Here is a 16,788-nt window from a genome sequence, read left to right as displayed (position 1 = left end):
TCGACGACAATGTAGTATTTCGCATAGCCTAGACCAAGAAATAATGAAATCTTTATACCTATATGTAAATTAATATTGCAGTTTCTAGTTAAGTGTTTCATAAGAAGAGCATAGATAATAATGGAAATGTATATGTGAATAGCACAAATTGTTGAGCAAAAGATTATTATAAATAACTCAATTACTATAAATCAATTACACAACAACGATTATAGAACAAATTAATTGCTAATTATAACTAATGCAATAACGATTAAAGTTATTCATTTGTAAAATACTTAAAAAGACAACATGTTCATAATTGTAATGAAATGATTATAAGAAAGGATTTAACCCATAATTGCTTGTGATGTAAAAAAACTGCTATTCATACTGATTAAATGATTTGCATTTTGTACGTTCGTTTTTATTACAATAAATCTTTAAATCATAAATGTTTTATACTTCAAAGTATAGACAATATTTGATACAAATATATTTATTGACAAAGTGTAAATGTGTAAAAAAGCTACAAAGCAAGCGAATAATGAAATAAATATTTCTGTCTATTTTTAATTAAATGTACGCAAAGGTACAATAGCGCTCGCAGTAGGCATAATTATATTACACACATATAGTACCTCTGTGCTACCTAATAGTGTACAGCAGAGTAATTATGACTATAATGTAGTAGAGCAGAGTAATTATGACTATAAATGCTTAAAACAAAAGTTCAACGACATTGAAAAATTATCGCAATAACTTTTGCAACACCTGCGTGAGATGTTGCTTAATAAGAGCTGTTAGATCTTGATATAGCAGACGCAGTAGTATTTATAAATATATATATTTTGTTTTAATTAATAAATAAGTGTAATAACTGAATTTTAAATTTTACCGTCATTACCCAACGATGTTAATATCTTATTCATTGTAGTTATATATTGTAGTATTGTTTAATGTGACTCTTTATAAATATCAATATCCGAGGTTTGCTGCTTAGGACAATGCTTTTAGACCGACATGGCCCTTTTAGGGAAACCCGAAGGGTTAACGATTACTACCAGATGTTATTTACATTACCCTGAAACAAGAGCTAATTTCGTTCTCCGAGGCAAAGTAAAGCCTTTAAAAGTTACGATGGTAATTAAACCAACGACTCATGACAAAACATATTAGTCTGAATAGAACACGAGACAGAGCCGTAAATATTACTTAACATGTAATTAAAGTGTAAAAACAATCGTTTCATTGTTTTTCTTTGTCTTTGATTGGAGCTCGGGAGAAGTATTTGCATTTTATTATAGAACGTAGGTTAGATACAATGTATAGACTTATTGTCACCCTATCACACTATCTTTCGTCTATACATCGTGTTTTTACATTTGTCTGTTCATTAAGGGCATCTTAAGGTATTTAAATAAATAAATAAAAGGAGTGTGTTTTAGACCACACGACTGAAGTAAAACTTCTTTAGCTCCGTCTAACTAATATCTCCCTCTGAACTTTATTCTCTTCGGCCGATCACACTTTTCGTAACGCTGTCGTCACGCATTAACGAGCTTACTCACCTAGTCAAGTGTGCCTAAAAAAGTTTTACCTCAAAAGTTAGCACAGTTATTTAAAAAAAAAAAACTGTATCTATACAAACAAATAAAATTGGAGTGCCTGATTGTAATATTAAAATTTTTACCGCTTTTTACTAAATGCATATGGATGTCTACACAGTACATAAGCCAAATTTTTTTTACAATTTTTGTCCGTCTGTCTGTCTGTCTGTTTGTTCCGGCTAATCTCTGAAATAGCTGGATCGATTTTGATGGGACTTTTACTGGCAGATAACTGATGTAATAAGGAGTGACTTAGGCTATTTTTTTTGGAATTTTATTATTATTTTTTTTAATTCCACGGGGACGAAGTCGCAGGCACAGCTAGTTCTAGTATAAAATTGGTAATATGTTGCATGAAATACTTCAGTCACTAAATCCCCGCAATGTTATCATTAACGTAATCCTGCACCGAATAATAAGCTTTGTCTGTCGATTACATACTAAAATACATTATGTTACACGCAAAGATGTAGTCTTTTATTAAATGGAGTCCTAGTAATATAGTAAAGACGGTTCGATTCCCTTGGGCTTGGAATCCTAAAAGAATTTCGTAATAATAAAAAACGATTTCAATATCTACTATAAATTGAACCACTCAATCAATAAATACTAGTAGTTTGGACTATTTCGTGGCATGATGCGGGCAGCCGGGCACCACATTTGTACTTCGCCTTTCGATTTTATAGTGTAATAAAATAAATCCCAATGTTTGTTTAATATCTATAATTTATTGTGTAAACACTACCGCGATCGGGCCGATGGGTTTAAGTTGCGAATGTATTAAAATGTAACATAGTGTTTTGTATACCTGAAATAAAACGGCCTTGCTCATAAATCACTGCATATTACACTGGAATAAGTAGGTACCTACAATATTACATAAATATACACTGGTATAAGAATAATATTTATAATTTATTGTTATTAGTATAGGATTTTGTATATTTTTACTCTTTCATTACTTAATATTACCTAATAATGTAAAAAATGTGTACTTACTTAGTTTTATGCTTACATTTCTAAATATTTGAACGTACATGAATAATATTAGGTATTTATGGATAGTTAATATGTAATATTATGTCAATATACAAATCTATTTATTAAAAATGTCAGAGTCTTAATGAACAGATTCAGTTTCTTGTTTTATATTTTAAAATTATATTAGAACTCAAAAGTTTTCTGATGGAATTCTCTATTTTTAAGCCTACCTTTTCCGTATGTTCAATAGTATCACAGGACTGTAAATTTTGAATCTCCATAGATATCCTAAATTTTAGAATTAATGTATAATGTAGCATATATATGAATACTAGCTGTGCTCGCGACTTCGTCCGCGTGGAATAGTGACTTTACACGTTCAACGTGATTCTTTAAATTGACATAACTTTTTTATTTATGGACCGTTTGATATGAAACAAACACACACACAGCGACCCGATATATTTTTATTATATGTATGATATGATACGAGTATATTATATATTTTTTATCTGAACCCTTCATTTGTAACACTATACATAACAATATTTGACTATTTACTATTGACTAGCTCGTTGGCGCAGTTTATAATGTGCCTGCTTTCTGCTCCGGGGGGTTATGGGTTCGATTCCCACCCCGACTCTGGTTGTATGTATATATATATATATATATATATATATACATACAACAATAGTATATATATATATATATATATATATATATATATATATATATATATATATATATATATACTAGTTGTGCCCGCGGCTTCGCCCGCGTTGAAATCAGTGTGTCTCAATGTTTTCCCGGCAAACTTTCAGTGAAACTCTAATCAAAATCGGCTTAGCCGTTCCGTAAACTTTCCTCTTGAAGCTAATGCGAGAGACATAGTCAGTACTCGTTTGTTAAAAACCAGACTAGGTATAGTACCAATCATGCGTGGAACTTGTGTTTTGTCTGGGAAAAAATAGGTACATTATAGGTAATTTGACTCTTGCGAGCAATTAATGTTATCTTAAAAAAATATCATAGGTGATTGATTAACCTAAGTATGTGATACGATTAAAATATGTAAAATAATGCACAAGATTTTGGCGTTCTTATCTATATCTTATCTAATACTATTAAACGAGCAATTCTTGTATACATGTATAATATTTATATATATACAAGAATTGCTCTCTCTCTCTTTCTCTCTATATATATATATATATATATATATATATATATATATATACTCCTGAGTCCGATAACAACGAATAATTTGTTGAATAACATGATTACTGATTTAATGTCATTAAATGCTCTTACACAGTATAATTATTGTAAAAATAATAAAAATCGCGTTTTAGACCTAGTAATTAGCTCTCTGGTTATCTCCCAATTGAGCGAAAGCAAGGACCCTATTTCTGGGATAGAACCATTAAACCCTCCTATTGAGTTTTCCGTTAAAATTAACTTTCAGGAAAAGCTCGAATCTTGTATTGGGGCTAGGTTCCGCTTCTACAAAGCTGACTATGACAAAATTACAAGTGCCCTGAATAATATTCTTGGGAGAAGAAATTGTCGAGTTATGATTGCTGTTCTGAGAATTATCATTGCTAAACATGTGCCCAAATCCAAAACACGGTCTAGTAAATATCCGCTATGGTTTTCTGCAGCACTGATAAAAGTCATCAATGAAAAATTTAAATATCGTAAAAATTGCAACCCTCGTGATTTAATTACTTTTAAGTTGCTCGGGGAGTGTTGTGCGAAGCTTCATAATCTAAACTATAAATTGTATTTGAATAGCCTGGAAACAAATTGGTCTTCAAACCCTAAACTTTTTTTGAGCTTTATCAAGCGCAAAAAGGGTAAGTCAATTTCCTATCCTGCCACGATGTCCTTAGATGGCGAAGTGGCTTCTTCCGGACCTGGACAGATATAATATCATAAATAACGGTTCGTTGTTAAACAGGTTTGTTATTTTTGTTGGCGTCCTGTCGTGTTGGCGTGTTGGCGTGTTGGCGTGTTGGCGTGTTGGCGTATTGGCACATTGGCGTGTTGGCGTGTTGGCGCATTGGCGTATTGGCGTGTTGGCATGTTGGCGTATTGGACTATTGGCATGTTGGCGTGTTGGACTGTTGGCGTGTTGGCGTATTGGGACATTGGCGTATTGGCGTGTTGGCACATTGGCGTATTGGCGTGTTGGCGTGTTGGCGTATTGGCGTGTTGGCGTGTTGGCGTATTGGTGTATTGGCGTGTTGGCGTATTGGCGTGTTGGCGTGTTGGCGTGTTGGCGTGTTGGCGTGTTGGTATGTTGGCGTGATGGCGTATTGGCGTGTTGGTGTATTGGCGTGTTGGCGTGTTGGCGTGTTGGTATGTTGGCGTGTTGGCGTGTTGGCGTATTGGCGTGTTGGTGTGTTTGCGCATTGGCGTATTGGTGTATTGGCGTGTTGGCGCATTGGCGTGTTGGCATGTTGGCGCATTGGCGTATTGGCGTGTTGGCGTGTTGGCGTATTGGTGTATTGGCGTGTTGGCATTTTGGCGTATTGGCACATTGGCGTGTTGGCGTATTGGCGTGTTGGCGTGTTGGCGTGTTGGCGTATTGGTGTATTGGCGTGTTGGCATGTTGGCGTGTTGGACTGTTGGCGTGTTGGCGTATTGGCGTATTGGCACATTGGCGTGTTGGCGTGTTGGCGTGTTGGCGCATTGGCGTATTGGCGTGTTGGCGTGTTGGCGTATTGGCGTATTGGCGTGTTGGACACGGAATCGACTATCTGTTTAAGCGTTATATCAAGTCAGTCAATCCACTTCTGGACAAAGGCCTCACTGAGTTCGCGCAAGACATCCCGGTTTTCCGCAATATAACAATATATTTATATACTATATAATTACTAGCTGTGCCCGCGGCTTCGCATGCGTTTAAATCGGTGAGTCACAAAGTTTTCCCGGCAAACTTCCAGTGAAACTGAAAATCTCATCAAAATCGGCTTAGTCGTTCCGTAAACCTTCCTCTTGAAGCCCTCTCTCCATTGGTAAAACCGCATGAAAAGCCGTTCAGTAAATTTTGAGGGAATCGATCACATACACTTTTGGGGACTTATTGTTATAATACACTAACTGTTGCCCGCGACTACGTTCGCGTGGTTATGAAGATATGCATTATCTATACAATGAAGATATGCATTATCTATACTATACTATCAAGATGTTTATGCAAATTATTTTATAATTTCAGTCACTTGAAATGCTTATCACGCTGAGTAATTTTTTAAAAGGCACAATTTAGTATAATTTATTAGTTATTTTTATAAAACCTCTCTATACACCACATTTTTAGTTTTATTTTCAGGCTGCAATATAAATAACCTAGCAGGCGAACTTATAGCTGCTGTATATGTTTCATACAAACTATCAACCCCAATCAAACGCCCTTAGCAGTGGAATATCAAAAAACCCGTTCTTAGCGGACGTCTACTAACTATAATCTACCTCCCTGCTAAATTTCATCTTTGTCCATCCTGGATGGATGGACCATCCAGCGGTTTTTGAGTTCTCGTGATGAGTGAGTCAGTGACCTTTCTCTTTTATATATATAGATTACGATGCAGTATTTGGACTCCTTTTCACCACCTATAGAGCATACATTTTAAATGTCGTCTCTTACTTTAAAAACATAGGCCTTTCATACAAACTTCCGACCCCCGTTATAAAATAAATTTTTCGAAACTCGACACCTATGAGGATAACCTCATAGGTGTCGAGTTTCGAAAAATTCGTTTTTAGCGGATGTTTACGTCCCATACAAAACCTACTTGCCAAATTTCAAGTATGTAGGTGTTATAATTTTGGAGATTTCGTGATGAGTGCGTCAACCTACCATCCCCCGTTTTAACCCCAAAAAGGAGTTGATTTCTAAAGATACATTATTTGAACACCTTTTCACCATCTATAGAGCTTACATTTTAAATTTCAAGTCTCTTACTTCAAAAACATAGGACTTTCATACAAACTTCCAACCCCCGTTTTACCCCCTTAGGGGTCGAGTTTCGTAAAATCCGTTCTTAGCTGATGCCTACGTCTTATAAGGATCATACCTGCCAAATTTCAAGTTTGTAGGTGTTATAGTTTCGGAGATTTCGTGATGAGTGACCTTTCTCTTTTATATATGTATATATATATATATATATATATATATATATATATAGTATTTATATTTATGTATATCGAAAAAAAAATATAGGTATGTAGCTATAAATATATGTACCAGTCGACTGTTATCTATAACACAATCATTTAATGCTTATTTTAGGAACAGACGACCGTGTGTATATTGTATAGATATATATTTATTATTTGTTTATATTTGCAAAAGAAAAAACATGAAAATAAAATAAAATACCCTGTGTTTTGTCACAAATATATTCCATATGTATGATCGTGGCTACTGTACGAGTATAATACAAATTGCTTGGGGAATTGCAATTAACATTCTTTGGAAGGAACATACTATATTATATTATATCTATTGTTTGTTGGGAGAAATAAATGTTGCAAAAGTGTTTAAAGCGAACTTTATAACTATTGTAACGAGAGAGTAAAAAGATACATAACGTTACTCAATGCCAATAACATTTATTTGTACAAGCTTTATATTCAATTAATAAATTGTGTTTGTCGGGTTAAAAGAAATAAAACATTCTTCCATTTAAAATATTATTGTTACCATTACCCAATTAAAATGTAACAACTTTTTATAACAAACAAACAGTTGACCAAGATTTTAGAACAAAGAAACCGAGCCGAAATGTTTTTAAGCGTAAATGCTATTTTCATACGCTTAAAGAGACATTCGCTAATTTTAGAAAGTGTACATTTGTCATTTGTTTTTCTTGAAAAGTTTGACTCAAATATACTTTTATGTATTACGAAATAAAGTTTTAAGAGTAATGAATATAATTACGACAAAGAATTCATTGACTAGGTACTTAACTATTTATATTATAGTCCCATGACTAGATTCTTTGGCAATAAATTCGTAATAAGATGATTGTCATAAAATGCTACCAAAGATTTATGACCCACAAAAGAAAATAAATACAAATAGAACTAATAAACCCAATATAAATATAATAAAGAAATATAAGTTCGCTTTTCTAACCTTAGAATAATAATTTAAAATAACGTTGAAAAATACCCAAATTCTTAATTATATATGTTACAAAAGCGAATAAAACAAATATTAATGGTTAGGAAGTTATTGTTTAATATTTATTAACACTCGATATGCTCCAGTATTCATCTCCAATATATGTCTGTTTTATGAGTCATTTCCGTTACAGATGCGCATATATTCCTAATATTTATTAATACTTATTAAAACTTATATTTATCGAGGGCTCGAGTTATCTGTAAACAAAAAGAGGGTTAATAATTCGCATGTTCTACTATATCTGCTCTTAATGTTGTTAAAAGTTTGTTGTGAAGGCATTAGTATGTCTACCGGTCGAATAGAAAATAATATTGAGGTAAGTGCATTAAATATTACACTACAAAATGGTTGAAAAATAACTGCTACTGCGCGTCTCTTTAAATCAGATTATAAAATATCATGAGATATAAAAGTATATGCTATAGTATATAAACTACAGTATATATAGTAAATACAGTATACTATATATACTATAGTATATATAGAATTATATACTATATTTCTAAATTGAGGTTTGAATGAATCACTTTTCGAGTACGTCATATATCATCGATCGAGGCAGGTGAAAAAATATCAAAGATTCAATGTACTTAATTTAAAACAAGAGTAATCTATAATATAAAAATGAGTCGCTGAATGTGTTGCTAAGCGCAAAACTCGAGAACGGTTAGACCGATTTTGCTAATTCTTTTTTTAAAATATTCCTTGAAGTACGAGGATGGTTCTTACGGAGAGAAAAATTCTAAAAAAGAAAAAAAAAATTTAAATTTCCTGAAAAAGTCTAAAAACAACACTTTTCTATACACCCATACAAAATATTTGTGATAATACTTAAAAGTCAATTTGAACTTTAATAACATACGATAAAGTTTGTGTTAGGCGATACGAAGTTCGCCGGGTCAGCTAGTTGTTTATATAAACGCAACAAAGATGCGAGTTAAACGCTTGGGAAGTATTTTACTCACATTTCTATAATTGTTAATTGTATAAGTTCAAAATAACAATTTTTTCATATAAATAATGATGTTGTTTGAATACGTTAAATATAATTATACCTACTATTTTTTTGCTATAGGAACTTACACAGTCATTTCCTTCTATACTGATGACGCGTTGTGGGTGTTTTATGAGTAATTAAACATACATTTTTTATTTATAAATAGTTACAGTAATAAGAAACCGGAAAGAAGTATTTAGACCTATTTTAAGGATTTTACAACTTCTCAATTGGAAAGTTATACATTTGATATTAGAGATTTTAATTGTTTTTATTACGAATTAACTAATTGTCGGCCCACTAATTCATACTCTCTCGATATTTGTTTTTTACCCCAAAAAAAATTTTTTTTTTCATATAATACGCATGTGGTGGAATGAAAAACAAATTTTCACGTTTAAAGTTATGAAAGATAAATTAGGCCAACATATTGAAGTAATAATGCCACCCTTATAGCGGTTTATTTATTTATCGTAATTCACATATGTCGTGTTTAATACGAAATGGTGTAGTTCATATACAGGAATTAGATTATGAGAAAAAAGTTTAAGTTGTACATGTTTTTCGATGATTTAAATAGAAATAAAGATAATAGAATTAAATAATATCCATACTAAATCACTCACTATAAGAATTTCTTCGTGGACTGCTTGTTCAGACGTTGTTAGCTAATATATGAAAATAACATACTGGCTCTTAAACTGATATTTAGCAAGACGATTTATTGGATTACTCTAAACGTTATTAACCTTTTTATTGCAATTTTTGTTAAACACGACTCGATTTAAATGTTCTCGCTTTAATTTGGGTCACGTTTTAAAAATAATTAACCTAACACATATATTTATTTTATACGAACATTTATTGTATAGTTTTGTATAGTACCTATGTTTGCATTGGAGCAGCGTTGTGGATTAAGCTCTGATTCTTCTCTTAATGGTGAAAGTATATGAATTATTTGCTCGTGTATATATTATAACGATTGCCACTGACATTACCTTGTTTTACCTCCCTTTTTTTGTTAATGTCAATTTTACTAATACTCAATTTTGCACACCTACAAACGTCTCCTGTTCGTCCTAAGGTTGGCTGGTAGAGAATGCTTTTAGTATTAAGCTCGCCTTTTGTACAATTTTTTAATGTATTGTGCAGTAAAGTATTAATAAATAAATAGATAAATTGTGCTTGTGTGTGGAGAAAAATAAATTTCACCCGTCAGTCATATAATTATAACTATTTATAAATTAATTTAAAGAAGGTTGAAGTTTTGTGTGACGTCACGAGGGTGACTTCATTCCTTTAAAAGGTGATTCCGTAGAATATGGTAATAAAATCTTCAGATACTTATATATACGATTACTCTTCTATGATTTTTTTAAATCAAAAGTGATACAAGATTATTGCTGTTACTAAACTAATTTGAGAAAAATATTTTCCATTGAGAGCATGTTAAGCTTTCGGTCCTGGTTGTTATCGTATACACTTGATAGCGATCGTTACCCATAGTTGAGGATATATTATCCGCCGACCCGTAGTGGATCATCGTGATAGTTTATGCTCCAATCCTTATCCTACCTCCAGTAGTGGGGTGTAACTATGATCATTGTTTATTGAAATGAACACTTAAATAAAGTTTACAGTTTTTTTTTTCACTTTTATGGACGATTTCAAAACCACAATACACTATTTAAAGCTTTGTAACGATCTAATTTCTTTAAATAGTTTTTTATTATTATTTTTCGTTAATTAATACCATTTTGTAAAAAAGTATAATTACAGATAACTATAATATATCACATACTTAAACCTAATTATTAGTCAATTACAATAAATAGGTTTAATTACATGTCATTCCAACCAAACATCGTTCTTTTGAATCAGAAATTACGGTTTATTATTTTAAGTGGTTTTAATTATTTTGTGTAGTAATTAGTACTACTTGTACAAAAATATATGTATTACTTAAAATACCACTAAGTCGTAAGGACGGGTTATGGGTACTCAAGAAAATTTTGAAATAATTTTATCCAATAATGCAGTTGGAAAAGTGCAGTGGTATTTAAAGATCATCGGATTTCAAGTCGATGATCTTTTTTGTAACAGAAGCTTTTGGAAACGCTTGCAGTTATGGTCCGTGATTAGCATTTCTCTGGTATTCGTAACAGAACTCTGTTAGTTGACATGGTTTTTGCAAAACACATCACCAGGAAAATGTTTCGTTCAACTCACCAATGTAGCGACATGCGTTATTTTATGCCTCTTGATTTACATCCAATCGTTTTATTTTATTAAGTTTGGTCGGCATGTATATCAATTAATAGAAGACGTAAGGGCTAAGCTTTAGACTAGGAAAAACAGAATTATGGGTTTTTTGGGGGTGGAGGGCTGAGGGTGTAGGGGAAGCTATACAAGGTAAAACTGCCACACTTCGAAACCCTATGGTTATGGAGATATCCATGGTTAAAGTTTAGAGATTAGAGGAAGAATTTAAAGCTATTATAATACCTTTGAGCTCCGCGTCTGCGTTCACCTTAGCTCCGGCGCTATGGGGAGTGCCACCCATGCGCCGTTTCGCAACTTTATAAGTTATTTTCGAACAGGAGTACGTAAAAACGATCTTGACTCCAAGATCAACAAACGATACAACTTGCGGTAGCCATGCTTAGTTCCGTAGCTTTCAGATGTTATATTCACATTTCGCACTTGATATTAACATTTCAGACGTTAAGTTATTGTTTTCACACGGTTTTTTAACAAACAATACAACTGATGTTTAATGACTGAGATATAGATGCTTTAAAAAAAATGGCGCGCCACTTATCGTTTCGCTCCAAAGCAATGTAAGCGTAAAATTCATTGTTTTTCTTTAAATAACTGTAAAGGCAAAGTTCTAAGACCATACAACCTTGTTTCATGTTATGTTTTTTAGTTAAATTGTTTTTATTTTTATTTACTTTTATAATATTTTGTCGATAAACAGTGTAATTTTTAAATTAGATAGGTTAGGGTTATTTTTTTTAGTAACAAAACTATGTCTATAAGCGGCCTTGCCTGAATTTTTGCCTTTACAGTTATTTAAACAAAAACAATGAATTTATGTTTACATTGTTTTGGAGCGAAACGATAAGTGGCCTGTCATTTTTTATTAAAACATCTATTTCTCAGTTGTTAAAGATTAGTTGTATCGTTTGTTGAAAAACCGTGTGAAAACGTTAAATTAACGTACGAAATGTTAAATTCATGTGCGAAATGTGAAAATAACATGTGAAAACTACGGAACGGAGCATGAGTAACGTAAGTTGTATTGTTTGTTGATCTTGAAGTCGAGATCGTTTTTATTTTGAAAATAACTTATGAAACGTGAAAATAACGTTTGAAATGTGAAAATAGCGCGTGAAATGTGAAAAAAATGCGTGTGAAATTTGAAAATAACGTGTGAAAGCTGCGAAATTCTTCTTCTAACCTCAAAACTTTAACTATGGATATCTCCGTAACCACGGGGTTTCGAAGTGTGGCAGTGGTACCAGGGGTAGCGTTCCCCATCCTTCTCCCCCTTCCTACCACGGTCCCGAAATTCGGTTTTTCCTAATCTAAAGCTTTACCTTAAATTTTTAAATATTTGCTATACATGGTTTAGGTATACTCATAACTATTGGAGTAATTTCATTTGAAGTTATCCCTCTAGTAACTATCGTTAAGGATTACTATAACACAGGCAAATTAAATCTTATACTACCGTTTCTGCTTGCATTTCCATTTGATACGAATGATTTAACATTGCTTATATTTTTGAAATATGATCAGGTAGGTCAAAGTGAGACTTAAATAAATTTGAAAATTCGTTTTTATACTTTAGGTTTTTGTAAGTAATGTTACTAATATATAATATATGTATATTTTAGCGGTAGTAGCACCTTTTACCGTTTTGATTCCGGGATTCGTGTGTTACACCTGTTCTACCTTTATAATTATTCAATTTCGTGTACTTCACAATGATTTGGAAAAATTAAATCCCGTTGATAACACTTTAAGTATTCAGCTAAAAGATGAGAACATAAACGGAAAGTTGATAAACGTTATTGCTCGACACGAGAAATTGTCAGCGTAAGAAATTTAACTTAATATTGTATTTGAATTCAAGTGAGAATTTCAAATTGCGAGAATATAGTGATACATAGTCTATTTATATTCGGATTGTGAATAATAAACAAAGTCTTACTTTGTGAAGTGATATACATACTGATTCTTGTATTTCAGGTGTGTAGATCTAATGGAATTTGTTTATTCAGAATCAACTCTGTTTAACGTCGTAACAAGTACATGTACATATATATGCCTTACTGCTTTTAATACCACGGTAAATATTTATAGGTTATAAATATTTCAGTTTAGCCAGTAACTGATAAGTGGAAAATTATATTCTTTTCAGAATAGTACTTTCGGAGCGGCTGTCAAACTTGAAATAAAACAAACAAGTTTCTGATAATGAATACTGCATAAAATTAAAATATCCTGATATTGCACAGTCTCCAAAATTTTTTATATTCTCTAAAAATTCTGTTAAAAATTTATAACAATTTTCAGACTATGTAAGATTTGACACTGGTAGTGCCTTTCTTACAATTTTTTATGATGAGTCTTATTCAGATATATTTTCTATGTTATTATGGAGATATGATTATTTTTTCGTGAGTAAATTACTATATTTTTTGCAAACAACAGTAAAATATAAAATATAAGTAATAAATAATTTACACCGATTATTTCTTTGTTTTGGGTACGAAAGTAGCTGATGCAGCTTACAACAGTCAGTGGTACAGAGCTGAGACTTCAATTGTAAAGGATTTAATGATAATTTCTGCTAGGTAAATAAATCGCATTTTACATATGTGTACTGTACTGTGTCTAAAACGAAAGCTTGTATCAATTAGTAGTAAAAAGCTAAAAGTTCATTCCCTTACAGTTTTCAATGGTGGCAACGAAATACACCGAGTATTTTCTTCTCAAACATGAAATTTGCATTCTTGTAAAGTTTTATTTCATCTCCGAGCAAGATACGAGCTTAAATAAATAAAGTTCATGTAAATTTAGCGGTGGTAGCCCAGTTTTCACATTACACTTTAATTTGTACAAATTTATTAAGATATTTGATGTTACAGAGCTTGGAAACCGTCTAAAATGACTGCATTTGGATTTTCCGACCTTAACTTCAAAACGTACACAACAGTAAAGTATTTATTTTTCTTTTATGTTTTTTAAGAAACGTACAAAGATTTTAGAAAATAATTTAATTACAAAGCACATCATCTACTCCTCCCTTTGTTGGATCATCCCAACATTATTTATATAAGTCGATTTATACATTTAGTGAGTTTTAGTAAGTTAGTGAGTTTAAGGAACATTCTTAAATATTTATTTCCGTAAATTATTTGTAAAATTAACTATTTACCAAAAAAACTTCAATGTATATGAAAAGACGATGTTTCACTCTACAAAAGAAAAAACTGGAGTACTGAAGTACGGAATTGAACCTAGCCGACTTAGTTCACGAACAAGATTTTTTAAAATCTTGTATTTGCTCTCCTGTAAAATTTTATTTTTCTTTCTTATGTGATTTTTGACTTGTACTGGAGGCACAGATTTATTGTTTAGCCTGTAAATTTATATCACAAATTTATGCTTCCTGTGAAAAGACTACTTGTTTTGTTATAGAAATAGAAGTGCAACTTACTCGATAAATAGTTTCATAATAGACAGAAAAATAATAGCTGAAATGGCGCCAACTAACATTTCATATTTTATACCATTATTTACATTGTTATTCGTTGTTTATTGAATGTCTCATATTACTATTAAGCTCTTCTTGGTCGTACTTCGCTTTATTGACTTCAGTTTACCGAGATTAGTTGGTTATTATTGTTGATGATTTAGCTTATAATTATTAACAGTATCGTTATAGAAATCAACTTTGTTTATTATTATTTTTTAAAAATCTGTATTAAGATCTAAGTGTGTTTAAAGATTTACAACTCATGCACATACGTTCTTTTGTATATCTTCGTACTTTCAGTGCTTATAAATGAAATGAATGAATATTACTTTTTAAAGAATTTAAAAATATACTGTTATCTCACATATTTTACATGTAACTATTAAATATTCACAAAATTTACCATCTTTGCAAAATATATGTAACTATATACAAAGCAAGCTTAACCAATCAAACTAAACTAAACAATTATAAATTATCAGTTTATCAAATAGGTCCATGTAGTTTATATTAGTTGTCATGTTCATGTATAATAATTACATCTATTTATAGTCACAGTTAATTAGTCAGCTCGGAATCACGTGGTAGTTCGTCCGCTGTGTGCCAAATCCATCGCATTCTCGACGAAACGTTCCTCTCATCAACGAGAGACACAGACAATGATAAAATAAACATTTTCAATGATCATTGTAAGAGGTAGTAAATTTCGTGATTTATAGCACACTTGAGCCATCTTGAAAGACGAGTACTGTAAACAGTTCGGAAAATGAGTTCTTGACGTAAACGTAGCGAGGTAGTTTCGTATCATTAATTCTTGCTTATGGGCGAACGAACTAATAATATACACCGGTACTTAAAGAATATTGATAGTAAAAACATTTGCTGACTATCCAAAGTGTAATTATTTATGTCTGTACATTTTTATTAGCTCCTTTGAATTAAGTTATGTTTACGGACTTTAAAGTATAGACAATGTTTAAAAAATTAAATGAGGGTTTTGTTTGATATATACTCGATCATTTTTTTTTCTTTATTATATAAATAAGTTGAGTTTACATCATTAATAATTTTGCAGTTCAGATTATGTTACTTAATTTTAATACTTTACTGTTATTATAACATCACCGCTTAGGACTTAACTACTGTTTTCAGACTGCCATTAAAATAACGTATTCTTAGACGAAAATTAATCAAAAAGACAACGAAAGTGAGTATTCAATCAGTGAAAATTTGATAGGTGTGTTATCTGTAATTAGCTTGGGTGTGACTAAATTGGCGTAACCGTATATCATGCGTACACTATGTCACCGATGTAGGAGTGTTAATCTTATTTTTATTACAGTATTATTTTATTAGCCCTTAATTTAAGTACAGAATAACATTGAGGATTTAAAAATAAAAAATCTGCTCTTTTTATTTTCTTAAAATTAGATACAACAACGTCGAAATAAATAAAGTAAAATATAAATAATAATAATACTTAAAACTGTTCATTTTTCACATTTTTTGGAATGTTGTGTTTTTTGTTGAAGAGATAAAGTATTATTTTCATACAAACCTCATATAAACTGACTCTTGCGATATATTCATTATAGTGGCGAGTTAGTTTTGCTCTATCGTTTCTAGACTGAAGATCGTCTCGAATCCCATGATCTTCCATGATCTCAGACTTAACGGTTATAAACCTATTATTCTCATAGTTTGGACGTATCATTTGGCAGTGTTCGAGAGCCATAGCAAAGAGTATTGTGTTATAGCTTTCTTTAATAAATAAACTCTGTAACAGGATTTTTTTTAATATGAGATAAGTTCGTTCGTAACTGACTGTAAAACTGATATAGAATAATTAATCGTCTTATTCTGGATTAGGTATTGATTCCAGAGAGCGAGGAGACTTCAAACGAGGTAAATTTGTAATAACGTAAATTTTTGAAATCCAAAACACTAAGTTTTAGCATGTAATATCCCACTGCTGGGCATAGGCCTTTTACCTCATGTAGGAGAATGATCAGAGCTTAATCGATCACGCTGTTCCAATGCGGGTTTGTGGAGCAAAAACGCTAAAAAACGCTAGCGAGCTGGTAATTTGCCACTTTTATCATAAGCCAGCCCTCTCAGTAGTCGTTTTCGCGCCAAAATCGACATTTTCTCCATTATAAAATATGAGGTCAAAAAATTTATAAAAGTATGTTTTTATCCTAATAATATCTTCACTCCTTATTTTTGTATAAATGGCTATTTTGTTCTTAGTGTT

At 31.7% G+C, this 16,788-nt stretch overlaps 1 protein-coding gene across 1 annotated transcript; it reads left to right on the top strand.

The window, feature by feature from the left end:
* The first annotated feature begins 12,560 nt into the window (after nucleotides 1-12,560).
* Nucleotides 12,561-14,670, top strand: LOC123670303 (odorant receptor 67c-like). The gene is given in 6 exon segments (XM_045603809.1): nucleotides 12,561-12,568; nucleotides 13,022-13,121; nucleotides 13,349-13,452; nucleotides 13,540-13,629; nucleotides 13,924-13,982; nucleotides 14,606-14,670. Coding segments are annotated over 6 exon segments (426 nt in total).
* Nucleotides 14,671-16,788: the final 2,118 nt, after the last annotated feature.

The sequence above is a fragment of the Melitaea cinxia genome, chromosome 4, assembly GCF_905220565.1.
Source record: "Melitaea cinxia chromosome 4, ilMelCinx1.1, whole genome shotgun sequence".
NCBI lineage: Eukaryota > Metazoa > Arthropoda > Insecta > Lepidoptera > Nymphalidae > Melitaea > Melitaea cinxia.
The sequence above is the reverse complement of the archived record's forward strand: the minus strand, read 5'-3'. Positions and strand labels throughout refer to the sequence as shown.